Below are 18,273 nucleotides of genomic sequence, written 5' to 3'. Positions count from 1 at the left end.
CGGGCGCCTTCCATGCATCAATGAACCTATCTAAGGTACTAACCGTGGGCACCCGCGCTTTGCATTTGATCTGCATTGGTTGGATCCCGAGCTTCCATCCCGTCCCAGCTTTCCGTTACCTTACCTACCTCACCAGCCACAACTGACCGCAGCACACCTCACCGCATACGCTCTCTCTTGCCTGCTCAACATTACAACCCGACTCGACTTCTTGATCCCCCATAGTCCGAACGCGATCCCCTCCAAATGCTCCATCTCGCGGACTGCTAGCACTGCTTGCGACTGCTTGCTAGCCCCGTGCTGGTGCTCCTCGGACAACACCACCACACTTGCACGAATCTCCCCTGCGACCTGCGACCAAGAACACCTGAACCCACACGAGAGACATGGCAGCAGAGCAGATCGAGACCCTCTGAATTCGATGCCACCGCTTGAGTCTTGCCGCTTCTGAGGATCCCGTTCTGCAATGGCGCAAGAAGGGGAGCCCAATCCCGCTCCGGCGGGAACGCCAGCCTTCAACGGGTACTTGACGCGATTTGACATGATAATGCTTAGCCAATGCTGACCGCTGATCTTTACAGGGAGTTTCTGGCCTACATGCTCGTCTGCGCTGCTCTGTGAGAATCGACAACTCTTTGGCAAAACAACGCGACCAATTGCTTACTCTCTCCAGTGCCGTCTTCTTTCTCCTTTACTTCAACCGAGCCTTCGGATCCCTACTTTCGTGGGGCATACGCACCTACACTTGGCACCGCTACCGCATTTACCTCGACATCCAGGCGTTACAGGTCTCCCTTCTCGGCGGCCGCATATTCTTCACCGGCCTGCGGTATCACGGCAATAACGAAACCTTTCTCGTTCAACATGGCTACGTCACTTGGAGGTACTGGTTGCGCCGTGTGCGCGAGGTGGACATCAAAGCTTCGGCACAGCAGCAAGCTGAACAGGCATCATTTCTCACAAATGGCCGTCACTCAAACCTTCCTTGCAGAGTAACCATGTCTCTGGTTGGCTTGGAGTGGTTCATCTACAATCGAAGCCCGGCATACGACAGCGTTTTGGCTGGACTCAAGGAACCGACCGCTGCCGAGAACGTGTCATCGGCCTTCGAGTCTAAAGAAGAGACGGCCTCTCTCAGAAATCGAGGGCAGAGGGAATCCGAGAAGTCAGATCGCTCACAAGATGCCCCTGAAAAGGAAGCTCCTGGAGCTGCGCTTCTTTCCAGAATAGGAAACACTCTAGGTCGCCGTGGCTCTTCCGCCAGCCAAATTAGCACACCTTCTGATGTGCCTGAAGGAAGCAATGAGGCCACTCAGCCCGACTCCGACCTACCCCTCCTGCTGCAGCTATTCCCTATCTTCGTTACTTGCCAAAAAGCGGCGGTGGTCTTGGGAAACGACAACACGAAGGCCATCTTGATTGTCAAAGCCGATGGACTGTCAGGCGAAATTGATGCCTCAAAAACGTCAACGCCGGACCCGTACAAACAGATCTTCAAGATCAAATTCCAGCATCCCATTGTAGAGATGAGAGAAAATGACGACTTCAAAGAGGACCAGGCCACTAGGGCAAGTCGTGAAAAACTAGTAGCCCAGGAACCTAGCCCGACTTACAAGACATCGTTTTTCAAGAGACAACGCCGCCGTGCACTGGGCACTTTGAGGAATCTGGTACCGTATTGGCGCAAATCGGTCGAGTCCTTCTCGTTGGGTTCAAGGAGCCCTCTTACGACAGCCGTATCGCAGATACCTGGGTCCAGTCATTGGCAAGGTTTGGCACGATATCTTGACGAGGACGAACAGGATGCCAGATTGCGTTGGGCTGGCGTAGAATACGCCGCCGAGTCGACCATCGTAGACAGTCCTGAGGCAACGTTGACAATCTACTGGGACGTTGTCGGAAAGGTCACAGCAGAAGCCGCGAGACGACAGTCTAAAGAGACGAGCGCAGCAACGTACATCAATGGCGATGAAGCCCCTGCTTGGGGAATGATCCTCGCCATCAAGGGTGGAATTGTAAACTACGGGCCATGGGCTGACCGCCAGAGGGCCGATCTTCAGCGTGTTTTTGTGCCCAGTCTATCCAAGGACGCAATTCCTGCGGTCCCTCTTGCAGAGGGTGCGTACCGTGTTCCCACCCAGTTCAAGTTGTACGTCGAATTGGACGAAGAGATGACACTACGCATACCAATACGAGAGGATTCCAAGAACTGGAGATGGAAAGGAAAGGAGCCTCCCATGAAAACGACACCCCCGCAGCAGCAACGGCGGAAACAACGAAATCGGGCCAAGAAAGACATGAAGCCTGATGCTGCCCCTCTGCGTCCCGGCGGTTGGCTTGATTTCATCGTCCCTGGCAATTCGACAATCTCGTTCACAATGGACATGCTGGCCAGCGCAACCGGGTATCAGATGAAGTTAGACGTTGATCTACCTAGTACTGAGCTTGCAAGTAGCGTTAATCATGAGCTCCTGTGGCGCTCAGGGGCTCAGCGCATATCCTGCGATTTATCTACGCCCCTGAAGTGGAACTCATTGAGATCCTGGTACTTCAACATCGTCGCAGACGAGTTGGAATTGTTCATCCTCAGGGACCATGTCTTCCTTCTGATTGACTTGGTCGACGACTGGGCCACAGGTCCGCCAGCCGAGTACCTGGTGTTTACTCCCTTCAGATACTATCTCAACTTGGACCTCCGCAACGTCAAGTTGTATCTGAACATCAACGACGGCAACATCATCAACAACCCCACTGACTTGGACGATAATGCGTATGTCATAGCCCAGAGCCCGTCCCTGGTAACGAATGTTTGCATTCCTATCGACAAATTTCGGCCCAGCGTCAACGCAGTCTCTTTTGCTCTCGGTGCGGAGGCTTTCAAATTGTCTTTGCATGTGCCACCGTGGAACACACAAGCCGCGTTCATCACATCGAAAGAGATTGGCCACGGTGAGAATTTCGAGCTTGACGGAAAGTATCATTACAACGCCACGACGTCGCCAGCCAATATTGATACACTGACCCTGAACATGGGTGTTCAATCGCCCACCATAACCCTGTATGGCTTTCTCATACGATACTTTCTGGTGCTGAAGGACAATTACCTCGGAGACTACATTCACTTCAAAACTCTGGAAGAGTATCAGGAACTTTTAAGAGCGAAAGAGCTTAATCCCGACGCGGAGTTGGCAACACGACCGCCGCCAAAGAAATCAAACGATTTAGACGTCATTCTGTGTGTCAAGGTTGATGACCCTCGCATACTTCTGCCTGCGAATCTGTACTCCAGCCAGCGCCACGTTCAAATCGAGACTGCTGGCCTGTCGTTAGATCTCCGTTTCACGAACTACTACATGGATCTGCAGGTCAACCTCAATCCTCTGAACCTGTCTCTCGGAAACACAGAATCAGGCATGGAGACGCCAATAAGTGCAGTATCAAGCACGCAAATCTTCGTCGACGGCGTCACGATTTATGGCCATCGTTTGTTTGGACTCCCTCCCACAGAACCGACATACCTGTGTAATTGGGATATTTCTGTTGGGACAGTCTCAGGCGAATGTTCGACCGACTTTCTGACCGCATTGATCAGTGGAGGCAAGGCCTTTGCGTTCGAGTTCGACGACGACGAGAATGCCTTAATACCGCTTTCATCAATTATTGTGTACGATGTCACTTTCTTGAGGGTAGCTGTGCAAGCCATTCGCGTCTGGTGTCATGTGGAAGACGCAGCATTTCTTTTCTCCACCGGCACGCTAGACGTCAAGTTCAATGATTGGGCTCGAACGCATTACTCCAGACGTGCAGACATCAAGATCCCCGATATTCAGGTTTCGTGTGTTAACTCCGAGTCTGCCATGCGACACAAGTGGAAAGCTCAGCACGGCGTTGAGACTGATGCCTTTTTCCAAGCCTCTATCCGAGTGGCCATAATCGGAAGAAAGTTCCATTTTTCTGAACAGCGCAAGTTGCAACAGGAACTCATTCGCCGTGAAGATCAGCGGACAGGCCGTACCGAATTCCTGCTGCTGCCCAGCATCTTGGAGGAGATGCTCCCTGATCAACTAGATCCTCCTGCCCAGGGATTCCCGCCAGTCCCCCATCCAACGGTCTTGGACGGCGCTATCGGAGATCAAAGATCTTTTGATAGCCGGTCAACTTTCAGCCGCAGCCGGCGTCTTCGCCACAAGAGTTCCTTCCTGTCCACCGCCACTACTAGTTCCAGCAACAGCAGCGTGGTGAGGCCAAGAAGCTCAGTCAGGTCACGGGCGAAGTCCAGGCAATCTGATCTTCTCTATCCTGACAGCCCTGAAGTGGGAAAGCGATATCCCCAACACCAACGTGATATCTCAGCCTCGACTGGTCGCCACTCCGCATTCTACAGTGCTGTCGGGGATTTGCAACGAGATACGAACTACCACTCGTCTGTGGCTTTCTCCAGCCAATTTTACACTCCACCATTCCCTCTCGAGAGCATCCGGCCAGATACATCGGAAGCTGTCATGCAAAGCATCGAGATGGACGAAAAGCAGTCAGCGTTCGGCTTCTCGGAATTTGACCTGGATGACATCGACCCGGACTCCTTGGCAGAAGACCGTGCTCAAAACAGCATCATAATCGAAATACCCTCCGGGGTGACCGCATTTCTTAACCCTGCTGCTGTACGGCATGCCTGTTTGCTCATTGCGGCACTGCAGCCAAGTGAGCCGGAAAGCATTCTCGACAGCCTACAGATCGCTTCAATGACCGACATCTTCGACCATCAAAAGAAGAAGAAGGTTGCGGGTGAGATCACGGACGTTATGCTCAGGATCCCCAAAGCCAGCATCCGGTTTCTAAACTCTTCGTCTATGGATCATCTCAATCCCGGAGGCGAGGAACAAGACCAGTATGATGTGTCGTTGTCAAAACTCTCATTATGTCTCCGATCAAGTGAGGCTTGGGAAGACCCAGAAGAGCCGGTGAAGAGCAGCAAAAGGACATCGGTTCTGCTTAAGCTCGGATCTGCCGAGGTGTCTGCTTCGGAGCGATTGTCCGGGGCGGAAGAAAACCAAGCAGCCTTTATGGCCCAAATCGAGCGGGTAATGCTGTCACTGGGCTCAAAGGACGTCACCTACATTGACGCAGATATTGGTGGCATCAAAAGCAGCACTGCATCGGAGAAGATCGAGTATCTGGCTTCGCTAATACATCGGACTGGCAGCGTTGCTTCAGAGCTAGGAGAGGTGCTAAGCCAGACCATGTCTCTACATGAGGATCGGATCAAGCACTTCGTCTACAAGCTCATGACAGATGGCCATCCAGTTGGCGATCCATCCTTTCTGACGCGCCCTTCAGCGGTCTTACGATCGGCATCAGAACATCTCCGGACTTATGATTCATGGAAGATGGCCGCCCGGCTGCGTCAGATATGGACCAGAATGCCAGCCAGCTTTAGGGACGATCTGCAAATCAATTGTTTGTCTGGCTCGGTGACTCCGCTACCCGATGCCTCTCAACGAGTGATCGATGCTTTCCAACGATGGCGCAGCTGGGATCTATATGACGTAGCAGGTTCCGAGCTGATCAAAAACGTATACGGTCAGATGAACGCTACTGGCAACTCTGCAACGCCTGACTTACCCACTCTGGCTGCTCTTCGGTTGAGGGACATACAACTGCTTTTGGATCCCGGGCCGAAGGAAAACCGGATCGTTTTCGCTGATTTGACAACGAGGTTGGAGAGGAAGATTGTCGTTTCTCCTGAACAGTCGGAGAGCCCTAAAAACATGACCGTTCTGAACGTTTACTGCGGCGAAGCGGCCGTTATGCTAAATTGGGAGCTCTGCGAGTTAGCTGAAGACGTTCTCCGCCTATACAACAAATCGAGCCGGGCAGCAAAGCCACGAAAAGAGCCACGACAGAGCACGCCTTCGGAGAACAAGATGAAGTCCCAGGACGCCTTCCATGTTGTTCTCGCTGTGGGACGTGGGTCTGTCGAAATCGACACCATCAACCTAAGCGCTACATCCCTAGGCCACAATCTGAAAGCATCTTGCTTGATCGATGGGTACGAAAAGACCGGCTCATCCATCAACTTCATTTTGAGCTGTGATGCAGTTACGTCAAGATTGCACCATCGATCCGAGCTCTTGGGGATGTTCCAATTGAGAGACCCGAGCGTGTTTATTTCTCACGAGCTGTTAGAGACCGACACTACGTCGTGTCACACAATCAAATCCACGGCCAGCAGTCGCAATTTGACTCTGGCTGTGAAGCAAGATCCTCTCTTTCTCGTGGAAGTGGTCGATTATCTGGTCAAGGACGAGTTTACCCAAATTCATAAGCTTCAAAAGCAGCTGCCAGAGTCACCGGCGCCTCGGCGCGATAGCATCAAGATAGCCGAACGACTCTCTTCTTTCCGGGTTAACGTTGCGATGTTCCTAGACGAATACCTCATAAGCGTACCACTCCTCCAGTCCATGACATACAACATCTCTGGCGTTGTGGCACGAGCAGCAGTGGCTGCCAATTTTGGAAAGGAGCTTATCTTCGACTTCGACGTGAAGGAGAACTCGCACGAGATCCGAATGGACGTAAAAAATCAGCCTCGCAGCATTTCACTTCTACGCATTCCACCCACGAATGGCCGGATTGTTAGCCATATGGGCCAGGAAGAGCATTCAGTGTCGGTATTCGGCTCTGTGGAGCTAATGCAACTCGATGCTTCAGCGGTTTACAGCTTGCTGCGGGCATTAAACAGACCGCAGATTTCCAGTGCCGTCACTGAATTGCAAGAGAGCACCAAGGCCATCCAAGAGCATATCAGCGAAATTTTCGATGAGACGCCGCCTGCCGCGCCCAAGGAGACTTCTCCGCAACCGTCGACTTCAAATCTTGTCTACACAATTCATCTCACCTTGGCTGGCATCGAAATGTTTGGAAAGACACCGCTAGTCTCAGAAAACGACCCAACCGCATGCTTGTCCTTTGCCTTGGATCGAGTGCATTTGGAAGTTTCGAATCGGCACGAGTCCCACGGGCCAATCTTGGCGCAACCCGAGCTACATGTCAACCTGCGGCAGATCTTGATTGACGTACAGAAGGGCAAAGACAACGCGATGAGATCTTGCGGCAGCCTTGCGCTGGGAGCTCTGATTTCAGCAAACACACGTTCCACAGAGGACGGCAGAGAAGAGCGATCCTTCAACTTCAGGAGCGACGGGCTTGAAATCAATCTATCACCCGAGACTGTATCAACGGTGGTTGCTGCGCTAGGTTACATGGGTGACAAAATCAAAGATCTCGATACCTCTCGAGAGCTTGAGTATCTACGCAAAATTAGGCAAACCAGACCACGCATTGCGATCAACGATCAAGAGGAGATGGAGGAACCGGACATTATTGACTCCTTTCTCTCGTCTATTGTTTACCGATTCGAAGTGCGCGACACTCAAGTTTGCTGGCTCGTTGGAGATCCTTCGGACGACTTAATGCCACTTGCAGGGAGCAAGGAAGACCTCATCCTATCAGTTCAATTGGTCAGCTTTGGAACACGCCAGACAAAGTCAGCTAGACTCACCATCGAGAACTTCCAGCTTCAAATGGTTCCTCCGGGTCAAGACAGGAGCCTCAGGTCTCTTCACTCGGCTTTGCTCCCGGAGGTCGTCTTCAACATCGCATATGTCTCCAACCCCAACACGCGCCGCTTAGCGTTCCAGGCAGTTGGCAAGTCGCTTGATCTTCGTCTAACCTCGGGCTTCATAATTCCTGCGGCCATATTGAATGACTCCATCGGACTCTCGATCAAGAATGTGCAGCGTGCATCACAAAACTGGACCACAGGAACAGCTCCTCTCAAAGTCGACAAGATAGAGAAGGTCGAAGAGCCGGCTCCCCCGAGACGCAGTGTCCTCGGCACCAAACGTCTAGAATCTCTTTTGGTAGACGCTGACTTCTCGGGTGCTGTGGTTTACGTGTCTGGCAAGAAACCGACGGATGGGCTTCGTGGAAGTTCAAGAACTGGCAGGCCATCCTTGGCCGGAAAATATGGCCAGTTCAGCACTGATGATTCCGGCAGCAGCACTGTGCTCAGGACTCCAGGTTTGGCCTGGAAATTCGAGTATCGCGACAACGGCCGCGAAGATCCTTCCCTGTACGGCGAAATCAAGATCGACGCATCGAGCAATATCTTGTATCCCTCCGTTGTGCCATTAATCATGGATATGACAACGAGCGTTAAAGAGGTTGTTAGCAAGGACACAGATGCTCCGGCGGTTCAGACTCCGGCAGCATCCAAGTCCAAACCTGGCAATGAGGATAACATTCTTACTGCCGACCCGAACGCCGTCATTGGTCGTCTCAAATTGAACCTCGGTCTTCGGATATGTCGTCAAGAGTTTTCACTCAGTTGTCAGCCCATCGCCCGCGTTGCTGCCACAACCTGTTTTGACGACATCTACTTCACCGTCAACACCGTGCGGTCCGTGGAACAAGGCAACTTCTTCTCCATATCAGGCGCGTTCTCCAAACTCCAAGCGTCCGTTCAGCATGTATATTCTCGAGAGTCGACGGGGAGCTTTGACGTTGACTCGATTGTGCTATCGTTGATGAACAGCAAACACGTCAGCGGAACCAGTGGCGTGTCAGCTATTCTCAAAGTCAGCCCTATGAATGTTTCAATCAACGCCAAACAGCTTCAAGACTTCTTGCTTTTCCGCGAGATCTGGTATCCTAACGAACTTCGAAACACGACCACGGCCCCAGTGGCAAAGCTTAACACAGAAACGTCGCAAGGCCACTTGGTTCAAAGATACCAGCAGGTGGCTGCAACTGCGGCGTTCCCTTGGACAGCAACAGTATCGATTGCCTCTTTGAACGTCAGCGTCGATATGGGTCAAGCCATTGGCAAATCCATTTTCGCCATCAAAGAATTCTGGGTTTCATCGAAGAAGACATCTGACTGGGAGCAAAATCTCTGCCTTGGTTTCAAGAGAATTGGCATTGACTGCACCGGCAGATTGAGTGGATTTATTGCCCTCCAAAAATTTCAGCTTCGGACGTCAATCCAATGGCCTGAGAGAGAGCAAGCGCTCAACGAAACACCTCTTGTTCAAGCATCGCTTGGCTTCAGCCAATTTCGAGTGAAGGCAGCGTTCGACTACCAAGCGTTCCTCGTAGCCGACATCACATCTCTGCAGCTTCTCATGTACAACGTTCGTCGCAGTCTCGAAGGCAGCGGAGACCGGTTGGTGGCCATCTTTGACGGAGACGCGGTACAGGTTTTTGGCACCACGACATCTGCAGCGCAAGGTGTTGCTCTTTACCAAGCAGTGCAGAAGCTGATACAAGAACGAAAGGCCAACTTTGAAATGTCCTTGCAAGAAATCGAGAAGTTCATGCGAAGAAGGTCTTATGGGAACACTGCGGCATCTCCTCATCTGACAAGCTTGCCGAAGTTCCGAGAGGAAGACACGTTGTCAAAGTCACCTATCTCCCTCGACACCGATGTTGTGGTGACGCTCAAGGCCCTGAATCTTGGTGTATTTCCGAGCACGTTCTCGGATCACCAAGTGTTCAAGATGGAAGCTCTGGATGCGGAAGCAAGATTTGCTGCAAGCATTGAACAGCGGCGCGTCCACAGCATCCTGGGGCTCACGCTCGGTCAATTGCGTATTGGACTCGCCGGCGTCCGAAATATTGAGGCGCCGAAGACGCTTAGTGAAATTTCTGTGGAGGACGTGGTTGAGAGAGCCACAGGGTCCCGAGGTGGAACCATTTTGAAGGTGCCCAAGGTGGGTGCAGTCATGCAGACATGGCAAACACCGAATCAAAATCGCATCGATTACATTTTCAAGAGCGCATTCGAGGGCAAAGTCGAGGTGGGATGGAACTACTCGCGCATCAGCTACATCAGGGGGATGTGGGCCAATCACGCAAAGTCGCTAGAGCAGACTTGGGGCAAAGAGCTCCCACTCACGGCCATCAAGGTGACGGGCGTGCCAGATACAGAGGAGCAGCAGGTGGGAGGCTCATCGCAGCAAAAGATCACGGCCGAGGTGAACGTGCCGCAGTCGAAGTACGACTATGTGGCACTGGAACCGCCCATTATCGAGACACCCCAGTTGAGGGATATGGGAGAGGCAACGCCGCCGCTAGAATGGATTGGCCTTCACCGAGACCGGCTGCCCAACCTGACGCATCAGATCGTCATCGTAGCTCTACTTGAGTTGGCCGGCGAGGTGGAAGATGCGTACTCGAAAATCTTGGGATCATAAAACCCGGCGTTGAGTCACTCGGTGTGTACTGTAAGTAAGCTTTGAGGGTTGTTTGCAGTCTTGGTTCGGCGTTAAGGGAGTTTGCGGGGAATGAGCTTGATGAGTGCCTCACGTACACACGCAAGTACACTAATAATAAGCACCAGACGTGAACATGGAAGTACCGTCTTATCTTAGTAATCATATATCCCACTCGCATTCCTCACAGAGTGCATCATGTGACTAGACCTTGCCCCGCCATCAATACAGACCTTCTCGGTGTGCTCTGTGGCGTGGCCCGGATCCAACTAAGTGTACAGATACAGCTCGGTCTGGAAATCCAGTCATTCGGCGCGCCCTTATTCACAGAATCCTTTGGTTTCAGCCGCCGACCGGTTGAATAAATAGTTGCGGCGGAAGGCGGATGACTCCCTGCCGGATAACGCTGGCAGTTGGGCAGAGTTAATTCGGTCAACGTCGTCATTGGGTCGGTCATACAGAGGGGTCGAGTTCCAAGGAGGGGGGGGCCGGGGTGCTGATCACACAGCCAGGGCGGGGCTTTGGATTCACACAGTCTGCCACACTAAGCTGCTTTTTGGATCTTTCCATTGAAACCACAATCCCAGGATTACTTAGGTGGTTTGGATGGTCTACAGCAGGAAATCTTAAGGCGAGAGAGCATCGAGCTTGGTCTAATTCAAACGGGTTATGTGTCAAAGATGCGTCTAGCTGGCGACGCCAATAACGAGACCCCGGGACGAGCAGCGCCCCGTGTCTGATGAGACACTGAAGCTCGTGTCCGCCGTCCGGACTTTCTGGTGCGAGGGGACCAGGGTTGTTGCCCTTCCATTTTCGCATACCTAGGCAGGTAGGTAGGCAAGGTAGGTAGTACTCCAAGGGCCAGTGAAGGGATCGCTCCTCAGCACAGGCACACGAGGCGTTAGACACCCTACCTTACCTTGGGGTGCTTGGGGCCGCCATCGATGCCCGGTCGCTCAGTAGGTACGGGCAGGTAGGCGTGAACCGTGGGTAGGTAGGTGTCTGGGTACTGAGGAGTCAACACAGGCGGGAGCGTATGTATGCGGAGTGTTAATCCTACGCGCAGCAAAACGGAGTGGCGCCACGGCGAGCAGGCTGATTCAATGGCCGAATGAGCAGGTGCGATCGAAAGGTGCCCACTTTCATCCCACCACACACCTAAGGTGGTGAAGGGGTGATGTTTTGCAGTTGCTGTGGTTGGAGAGAGCACTGGTCAGTGGTGGGTGGGAAAAACAAATAATGGCAGGAGGGCGAGAGTGGCGGGGTTTTTTTTTCCTCACTCTCTGGCCGCCCCACCATACCCATTTTTCTCATCCGGCGAGGGCCAGCGCCCACGCACCCACGGCGTAACAGCACTAACTTTTTTTTCCCTCGGGGCAACGTCTGGCACCCAACCCACCTCACCTCAAGCAGAGCCTGCACCACATCCAAATTTTCTCATCTTCTTCTTCTTCTCCTCCTCATCCCGCCCTCCCCATCATCTCCCCGACGATAAAAGAAGTGGCAGAGGAGCTCAAGTTCCCCTGTCGTTCCTGGAACCGTCGTCTTTCAACCTTCGGCATCTCACAAGCTTTATCTGCTTGCCTCTTTTCTCAAGTAGAAAAAGGTCTCAGCACTCTGTGAGCGCGGGGCAAATTCTTCAACCCCGCTTCGCCCAACTTCAACCTTACACATACCAATTTTTGAAGTGCTCGCCGAGCCACCGCCGTCAAAATGGTCAAGTGAGTCCACTCCTGTTGCCTGCTCCTGCTCTCTTCGTCGTTGGCAATCTCGCCCGCGCTTTGTCCCTTTTTACCGCGGCGATGGGCAATTCCTTGATGATGCTGAATTGGCGCGCTGGGCGGCACCTACGCTGCTGAGCAATGCCACTCCTTACCCCGCCTTGCAGCAACAACACCTCACTTTTTCGGAGATAAGCTTTCATCGCTGCTTCAGTTGGCTGACTATGGCATCACCATCACAGCTTCACGATCGAGGAGATCCGGCAGCTTATGGACAAGCCCACCAACGTCCGTAACATGTCCGTCATTGCCCACGTCGACCACGGAAAGTCCACCCTTACCGATTCCCTCCTGTCCAAGGCCGGTATCATCTCCACCGCCAAGGCAGGAGATGCAAGAGCAACGGATACACGTGCAGATGAACAGGAACGTGGTATCACTATCAAGTCTACTGCCATCTCCCTGTACCACGGCGTCGACCCCGAGGATGTCAAGGATATCGTCGGCCAGAAGACCGATGGTACTGACTTCTTGATCAACCTGATCGACTCTCCCGGTCACGTTGATTTCTCTTCCGAGGTCACTGCTGCCCTCCGTGTCACTGACGGTGCTCTCGTCGTCGTCGACACCGTCGAGGGTGTCTGCGTCCAGACCGAGACTGTCCTGCGTCAGGCTCTCGGTGAGCGCATCAAGCCCGTCGTCATCATCAACAAGGTCGACCGTGCTCTTCTCGAGCTTCAGGTGTCCAAGGAGGACCTGTACCAGTCCTTCTCTCGTACCATCGAGTCCGTCAACGTCATTATCTCCACCTACTTCGACAAGTCTCTCGGTGACGTCCAGGTCTACCCCTACAAGGGAACTATCGCCTTCGGTTCCGGTCTGCACGGCTGGGCCTTCACCGTCCGCCAGTTCGCCGTCCGCTACGCCAAGAAGTTCGGTGTTGACCGCAACAAGATGATGGAGAGGCAAGTTGACACATAACTTGTTGATTTTGTTATTTTTGGCTAACCCTCTCCTCTAGACTTTGGGGTGACAGCTACTTCAACCCGCATACCAAGAAGTGGACGAGCAAGGGCACCCACGAGGGCAAGCCTCTGGAGCGTGCGTTCAACCAGTTCATCTTGGACCCCATTTTCAAGATTTTCTCCGCTGTCATGAACTTCAAGAAGGATGAGGTTACCACCCTTCTCTCCAAGCTTGACCTCAAGCTCGCCACTGAGGACAAGGACAAGGAGGGCAAGCAGCTCCTCAAGGCTGTCATGCGCACTTTCCTTCCCGCTGCCGACGCTCTTCTGGAGATGATGATTCTCCACCTTCCTTCCCCCGTCACGGCCCAGAAGTACCGTGCCGAGACTCTGTACGAGGGTCCCCCCGATGATGAGGCTGCCCTTGCCATCCGTGACTGTGACCCCAAGGGTCCTCTCATGCTCTACGTCTCCAAGATGGTTCCCACCTCCGACAAGGGACGTTTCTACGCCTTCGGTCGTGTCTTCGCCGGTACCGTCCGCTCCGGTCTGAAGGTCCGCATCCAGGGACCCAACTACGTCCCTGGCAAGAAGGAGGACCTTTTCATCAAGGCCATCCAGCGTACCGTCCTGATGATGGGTGGTAAGGTCGAGGCCATCGACGACATGCCTGCCGGTAACATTGTCGGTCTGGTCGGTATTGACCAGTTCCTTCTCAAGTCTGGTACCCTCACCACCAGCGACACCGCCCACAACCTGAAGGTCATGAAGTTCTCCGTCTCCCCCGTCGTGCAGCGCTCCGTCCAGGTCAAGAACGCCCAGGACCTCCCCAAGCTTGTTGAGGGTCTCAAGCGTCTGTCCAAGTCCGACCCTTGCGTCCTCACCTACACGTCTGAGTCTGGTGAGCACGTCGTTGCCGGCGCTGGTGAGCTTCACTTGGAGATTTGCCTGAACGATCTCGAGAACGACCACGCCGGTGTCCCTCTCATCATCTCCGACCCCGTCGTCCAGTACCGCGAGACTGTTGCCGGCAAGTCCAGCATCACTGCTCTGTCCAAGTCTCCCAACAAGCACAACCGTCTGTACATGATCGCCGAGCCCATCGACGAGGAGCTCTCCAAGGAGATCGAGGCTGGCAAGATCGGCCCCCGTGACGATTTCAAGGCTCGTGCTCGTATCCTCGCCGACGACTTCGGCTGGGATGTCACCGACGCCCGCAAGATTTGGACCTTCGGCCCCGACACCACTGGTGCCAACTTGCTCGTTGACCAGACCAAGGCCGTCCAGTACCTGAACGAAATCAAGGACTCCGTCGTCTCTGGTTTCCAGTGGGCCACCCGTGAGGGTCCCGTCGCTGAGGAGCCCATGCGCTCCACTCGCTTCAACATCATGGATGTTACCCTGCACGCCGATGCTATCCACCGTGGTGGTGGTCAGATCATCCCTACTGCCCGTCGTGTTCTCTACGCCGCTGCTCTGCTTGCCGAGCCCGCTCTCCTCGAGCCCGTCTTCTTGGTCGAGATCCAGGTTCCCGAGCAGGCCATGGGTGGTGTCTACGGTGTCCTTACCCGCAGACGTGGTCACGTTTTCAACGAGGAGCAGCGTCCTGGTACTCCTCTCTTCACCATTAAAGCTTACTTGCCCGTCATGGAATCCTTCGGTTTCAATGGCGATTTGCGCCAGGCCACCTCCGGACAGGCTTTCCCTCAGTCCGTCTTTGACCACTGGCAGGTTCTGCCCGGTGGTTCTCCTCTCGATGCCACCTCCAAGGTCGGACAGGTCGTCCAGGAGATGCGTAAGCGTAAGGGTCTCAAGACTGAGGTTCCGGGTGTTGAGAACGTAAGTTTACCCTCGATATCTGTTCACATTGACATGATGCTAACTGTTTCCAGTACTACGACAAGCTGTAAACGCCTTTCCCACGGGTTAATAGAAAATGGCGTTGTGCTTTTCTGGGCACATTTGACGAACTGGGTTTGGTGGATGATATCAAAAATTAAGAGCCCGGTTCTTTCCATAGCTTTTGCGTAGTCTCGGAATGAAGACAAACAAGTTCAATATGTCAATTCCTGGAATGAGTGTGACAATGCCAGTAAGCGGCAGTATGCGTATGTGCATTGGGAATCGCACAATTGATACACGAGGGCTTATGCCTGTTTTGACATTATAGGACCCTGCAAGTTCTCCCGTTGGACGGGCACGGACGGCAAGGTAGGCTTTCATTAGAGAGGCATGGGTACGGACATCTACGAAGAGGCTTATGACCTGCGTGGAGTGATCCCACTTAGTTTTAAAGTGGGCCTGTCCTAGCGAGGCGCAAATAAAAAAAAGTTCAGCCTCGCTCTGGGTGCCGCTCTTGCTGTCTTCAACCACACGATCCATTTCTCCGGTAGGCGCGAAAATCTCGTTCGTTTGAGGGTTTTCCCCCCGAACAACGACAATGACTTCGTCCCATTTCTTCGACACATCATAAGTATCAGACTTATTGATACAGCAGTGCTGCTTCTACTCCGTGGTCCGGCACAGTCCGAACCGCTACCATGTTTTTTCCTCAGGAGGATGGGCCTTTGCTTAAGGCATGGCTCATGAAAAAGCTGCCCGAAGTGTCAGTCTCGCACCATCTCCGTCATACCTTGCATCTCCCCTAACACATGGCAGCTCTGATACCGAGACGGACATCCTGGCAGATTATGTCCTTGCTCTTCTCGCATCCCAGGAAGGGGACGCTGCGCCGATTCGTACAGCTTGCGAAAGCGAGCTGCCGCAATTTCTCAACACAGGTAAGTATCAAGAAAAAATCTCCGAACGATGTGTCCACTTACTAGCGAATTAGATACCGCACCCGACTTTGTCGACGAACTGTTTCGCGTCATTGAGTACAAGTCTTACCTGCCCGGCGCACCTCCTTCCTTCAAGAAGCGATCCGAGACTGCAGGCGAAAGCCGTTACACAGAACATTCCTCGCACACAAGTCGTTCCGACACATCACCTCAGACTGGTTCGCGAAAGCGCTCATACTATGACAGAGGCGACGCAGACGCGTCGAGCGGTCACGCCGAGAGAGCGTACAAGCAGCCGCGTCGAGACCAATGGGATCCAAGCTTCTTGACGAGAGGAGATGGTGGCACGGACGAGTACCAAAATCAACCATATCCCAATGGCTATTCGCAGCTTCCAGCCGGGCCTGCGCCGTATGACCCCCACAACCCTCAGCCACCCACCGGGCCTCAGGCCTGGCGCGACGCGTCGCCGCGAATGCCGGCCTACTCTCAGGTGCCTCCATATGGAACGCCGCAAGGTCCGAGAAGAAACAGGCAGAAATGCCGTGATTTCGCGACCAAAGGCTATTGCGCCCGTGGAAGCTCGTGTCAGTACGACCACGGCTCTGAGCCGATCTGGTTGCCAGCCAACGACGCTACCAACGGGCCTCCACAACTGAGTGGTAAGTTTCACACGACTTTTTTTTTTTTTCTTCTTTCCCTACTCGTAGCGTGATGACAACTCCGTCCGAGCATTTATGCGATGACTTTACAAATTTTATTATAAGGTTGACTACTGAAAGCTACATTGTCGTTCTCTTGTTCTCATTGATTCTACCTTGCAGAATATAGACTGACCATTACGCAGAATTCGATGTCCAGGCTGCAGCTATGATGATGTCGCAGAATTTCCAGGCAATGCAGCAGCTGATGGAGGCTTTCAACGCCGAGAGAGGCGGTCGAGGTGGCAAAAAGGGTCGTCAAGGGGCTAAGAGCCGGCGGCGTCAGAACCGAGCCTCGTTCTCAGCGGAAGGCCCTGCCATTGACGAAACCAGAACTACAATCGTTGTGGAGAATATCCCCGACAAGCACATGTCTGAAGAGTCTGTTCGTGGGTTTTTCTCGGAATTCGGCACCATTGAAGATATTTGGATACAACCGCAGAGAAGGCTTGCGGTTTTGAAGTATGGCTCTTGGGCGGCCGCCAACGCCGCCTACCGTTCTCCCAAGGCCATCTTTGACAATCGTTTTGTCAGAGTCTTCTGGCATCAGGACGAAAACGAGCAAGCCGCTGCCGCAGCTGGAGCGGATGGCACTGACCTTGGCGGAGAACAGCATCTGGCCGAACCAGAATTCGACATGGAAGAGTTCCTACAGAAGCAAGAGGAGGCTCAGAAACTGCACCAGGAGAAGATGCAGAAGAAGCAAGAGCTTGATAAGCAACGTCAGGAACTGGAGCATCGTCAAAGGGAGCTGCTCACGCGACATCGCGAGGAGCAAAAGAAGCTCCAGGCCAGGCTGGCGGGATCCAGGCACGGAAGCCCAGAAAATCCCGACGAGGACGCGGGATCATTGAGTTCTGCTCTTCGGGCCCAGCTTGCGGCTCTGGAAGACGAGGCTAAGCTCCTTGGTCTAGACCCAAGCGCGATGGATGAGCCAACTCCGTGGTACGCAGCTAGCCGCGGTAGAGGACGAGGTCGAGGAGGATCTGTGCCACGCGGGCGAGGAGGCTTCGCTCCGCGGGGCAGAGGATCATACCGCGGCGGATACAGAGGCGATGTGCACGCCGCGTATGCGGCTTATTCGTTGGACAACCGTCCCAAGACCGTGTCCGTTACTGGTGTAGACTTCACCTCACCAGAGAAGGACGAGGCTCTGCGGCAGTATCTTCTCGTAAGTAGGCGCATTCTCTAATCAGTGCGCAAGATATGCTAACGAAATTTCGTGAAGGGCATTGGAGAGTTCACCGACATCAACACTACGCCCTCAAATACCCAGGTTACCTTCAAAGATCGGAAGACAGCCGAGAAGTTCTATTACGGGCTGACAAATCATGAGATACCTGGCGTCGATTGTAAGCTTGAGCTGTCATGGGTTGCGACACCGCCTGTGTCGGCCAAGAATGCGGCGGAAAACGGCACGTCCAAGTATTCCGGGGTGATGGACCAGGATGTGGCCATAGGCAACGCCGCTCCTAATGGGTCCTCGGCGATCACCCTTGACCAGCAACCTGAACAACAGCCTGAAATGGACTACGATGTTGCAGACGACGACGATTGGGGGGTTGAGTAGGAGAAACACCTCGCGACAAGCGTAGAGCTTTTCTTCGACATGGGAAGTTGCATAGGAGCGAAGCAGGCGAGACTCATGACTGATGATCATCACTGTGCTATAGTACATGAATGCCCAAGGTGGCTCTGGAGGGCGTTGGACAAAGTTGCGAGGTTCGTTTACGCTTCAAGTGGATTGACGACACTTGTGATGAAGTTGTCGCCTAGAGATGGCAAACGCGCATAGGAAGCATTAGCAACAAGAAGAATTGATACCCCTTATA

At 53.4% G+C, this 18,273-nt stretch overlaps 3 protein-coding genes across 3 annotated transcripts; all 3 read left to right on the top strand.

The window, feature by feature from the left end:
- Window positions 1-466: 466 nt before the first annotated feature.
- On the top strand, window positions 467-10,256 carry COL26b_010852 (uncharacterized protein; the record flags this gene model as incomplete). Its single annotated transcript, XM_053183537.1, has 2 exons — window positions 467-522; window positions 674-10,256. The coding sequence occupies 2 exons, from the start codon at window positions 467-469 to the stop codon at window positions 10,254-10,256; spliced, it is 9,639 nt and encodes a 3,212-aa protein (XP_053032529.1).
- A 1,731-nt stretch (window positions 10,257-11,987) lies between these two features.
- Window positions 11,988-14,870, top strand: COT3 (Elongation factor 2; the record flags this gene model as incomplete). Its single annotated transcript, XM_053183536.1, has 4 exons — window positions 11,988-11,995; window positions 12,238-12,960; window positions 13,017-14,799; window positions 14,853-14,870. 4 exons carry the CDS (start codon window positions 11,988-11,990, stop codon window positions 14,868-14,870), a joined length of 2,532 nt encoding a protein of 843 aa, XP_053032528.1.
- A 630-nt stretch (window positions 14,871-15,500) lies between these two features.
- COL26b_010850 (uncharacterized protein) lies at window positions 15,501-18,011 on the top strand (the record flags this gene model as incomplete). The annotated part of the gene is made up of 5 exons (XM_053183535.1): window positions 15,501-15,565; window positions 15,619-15,740; window positions 15,794-16,402; window positions 16,588-17,612; window positions 17,670-18,011. 5 exons carry the CDS (start codon window positions 15,501-15,503, stop codon window positions 18,009-18,011), a joined length of 2,163 nt encoding a protein of 720 aa, XP_053032527.1.
- Between the last annotated feature and the right edge of the window lie 262 nt (window positions 18,012-18,273).

The sequence above is a fragment of the Colletotrichum chrysophilum genome (genome assembly GCF_026319265.1).
Source record: "Colletotrichum chrysophilum strain AFK26 chromosome Unknown scaffold_122, whole genome shotgun sequence".
Taxonomy (NCBI): domain Eukaryota; kingdom Fungi; phylum Ascomycota; class Sordariomycetes; order Glomerellales; family Glomerellaceae; genus Colletotrichum; species Colletotrichum chrysophilum.
The sequence above is the reverse complement of the archived record's forward strand: the minus strand, read 5'-3'. Positions and strand labels throughout refer to the sequence as shown.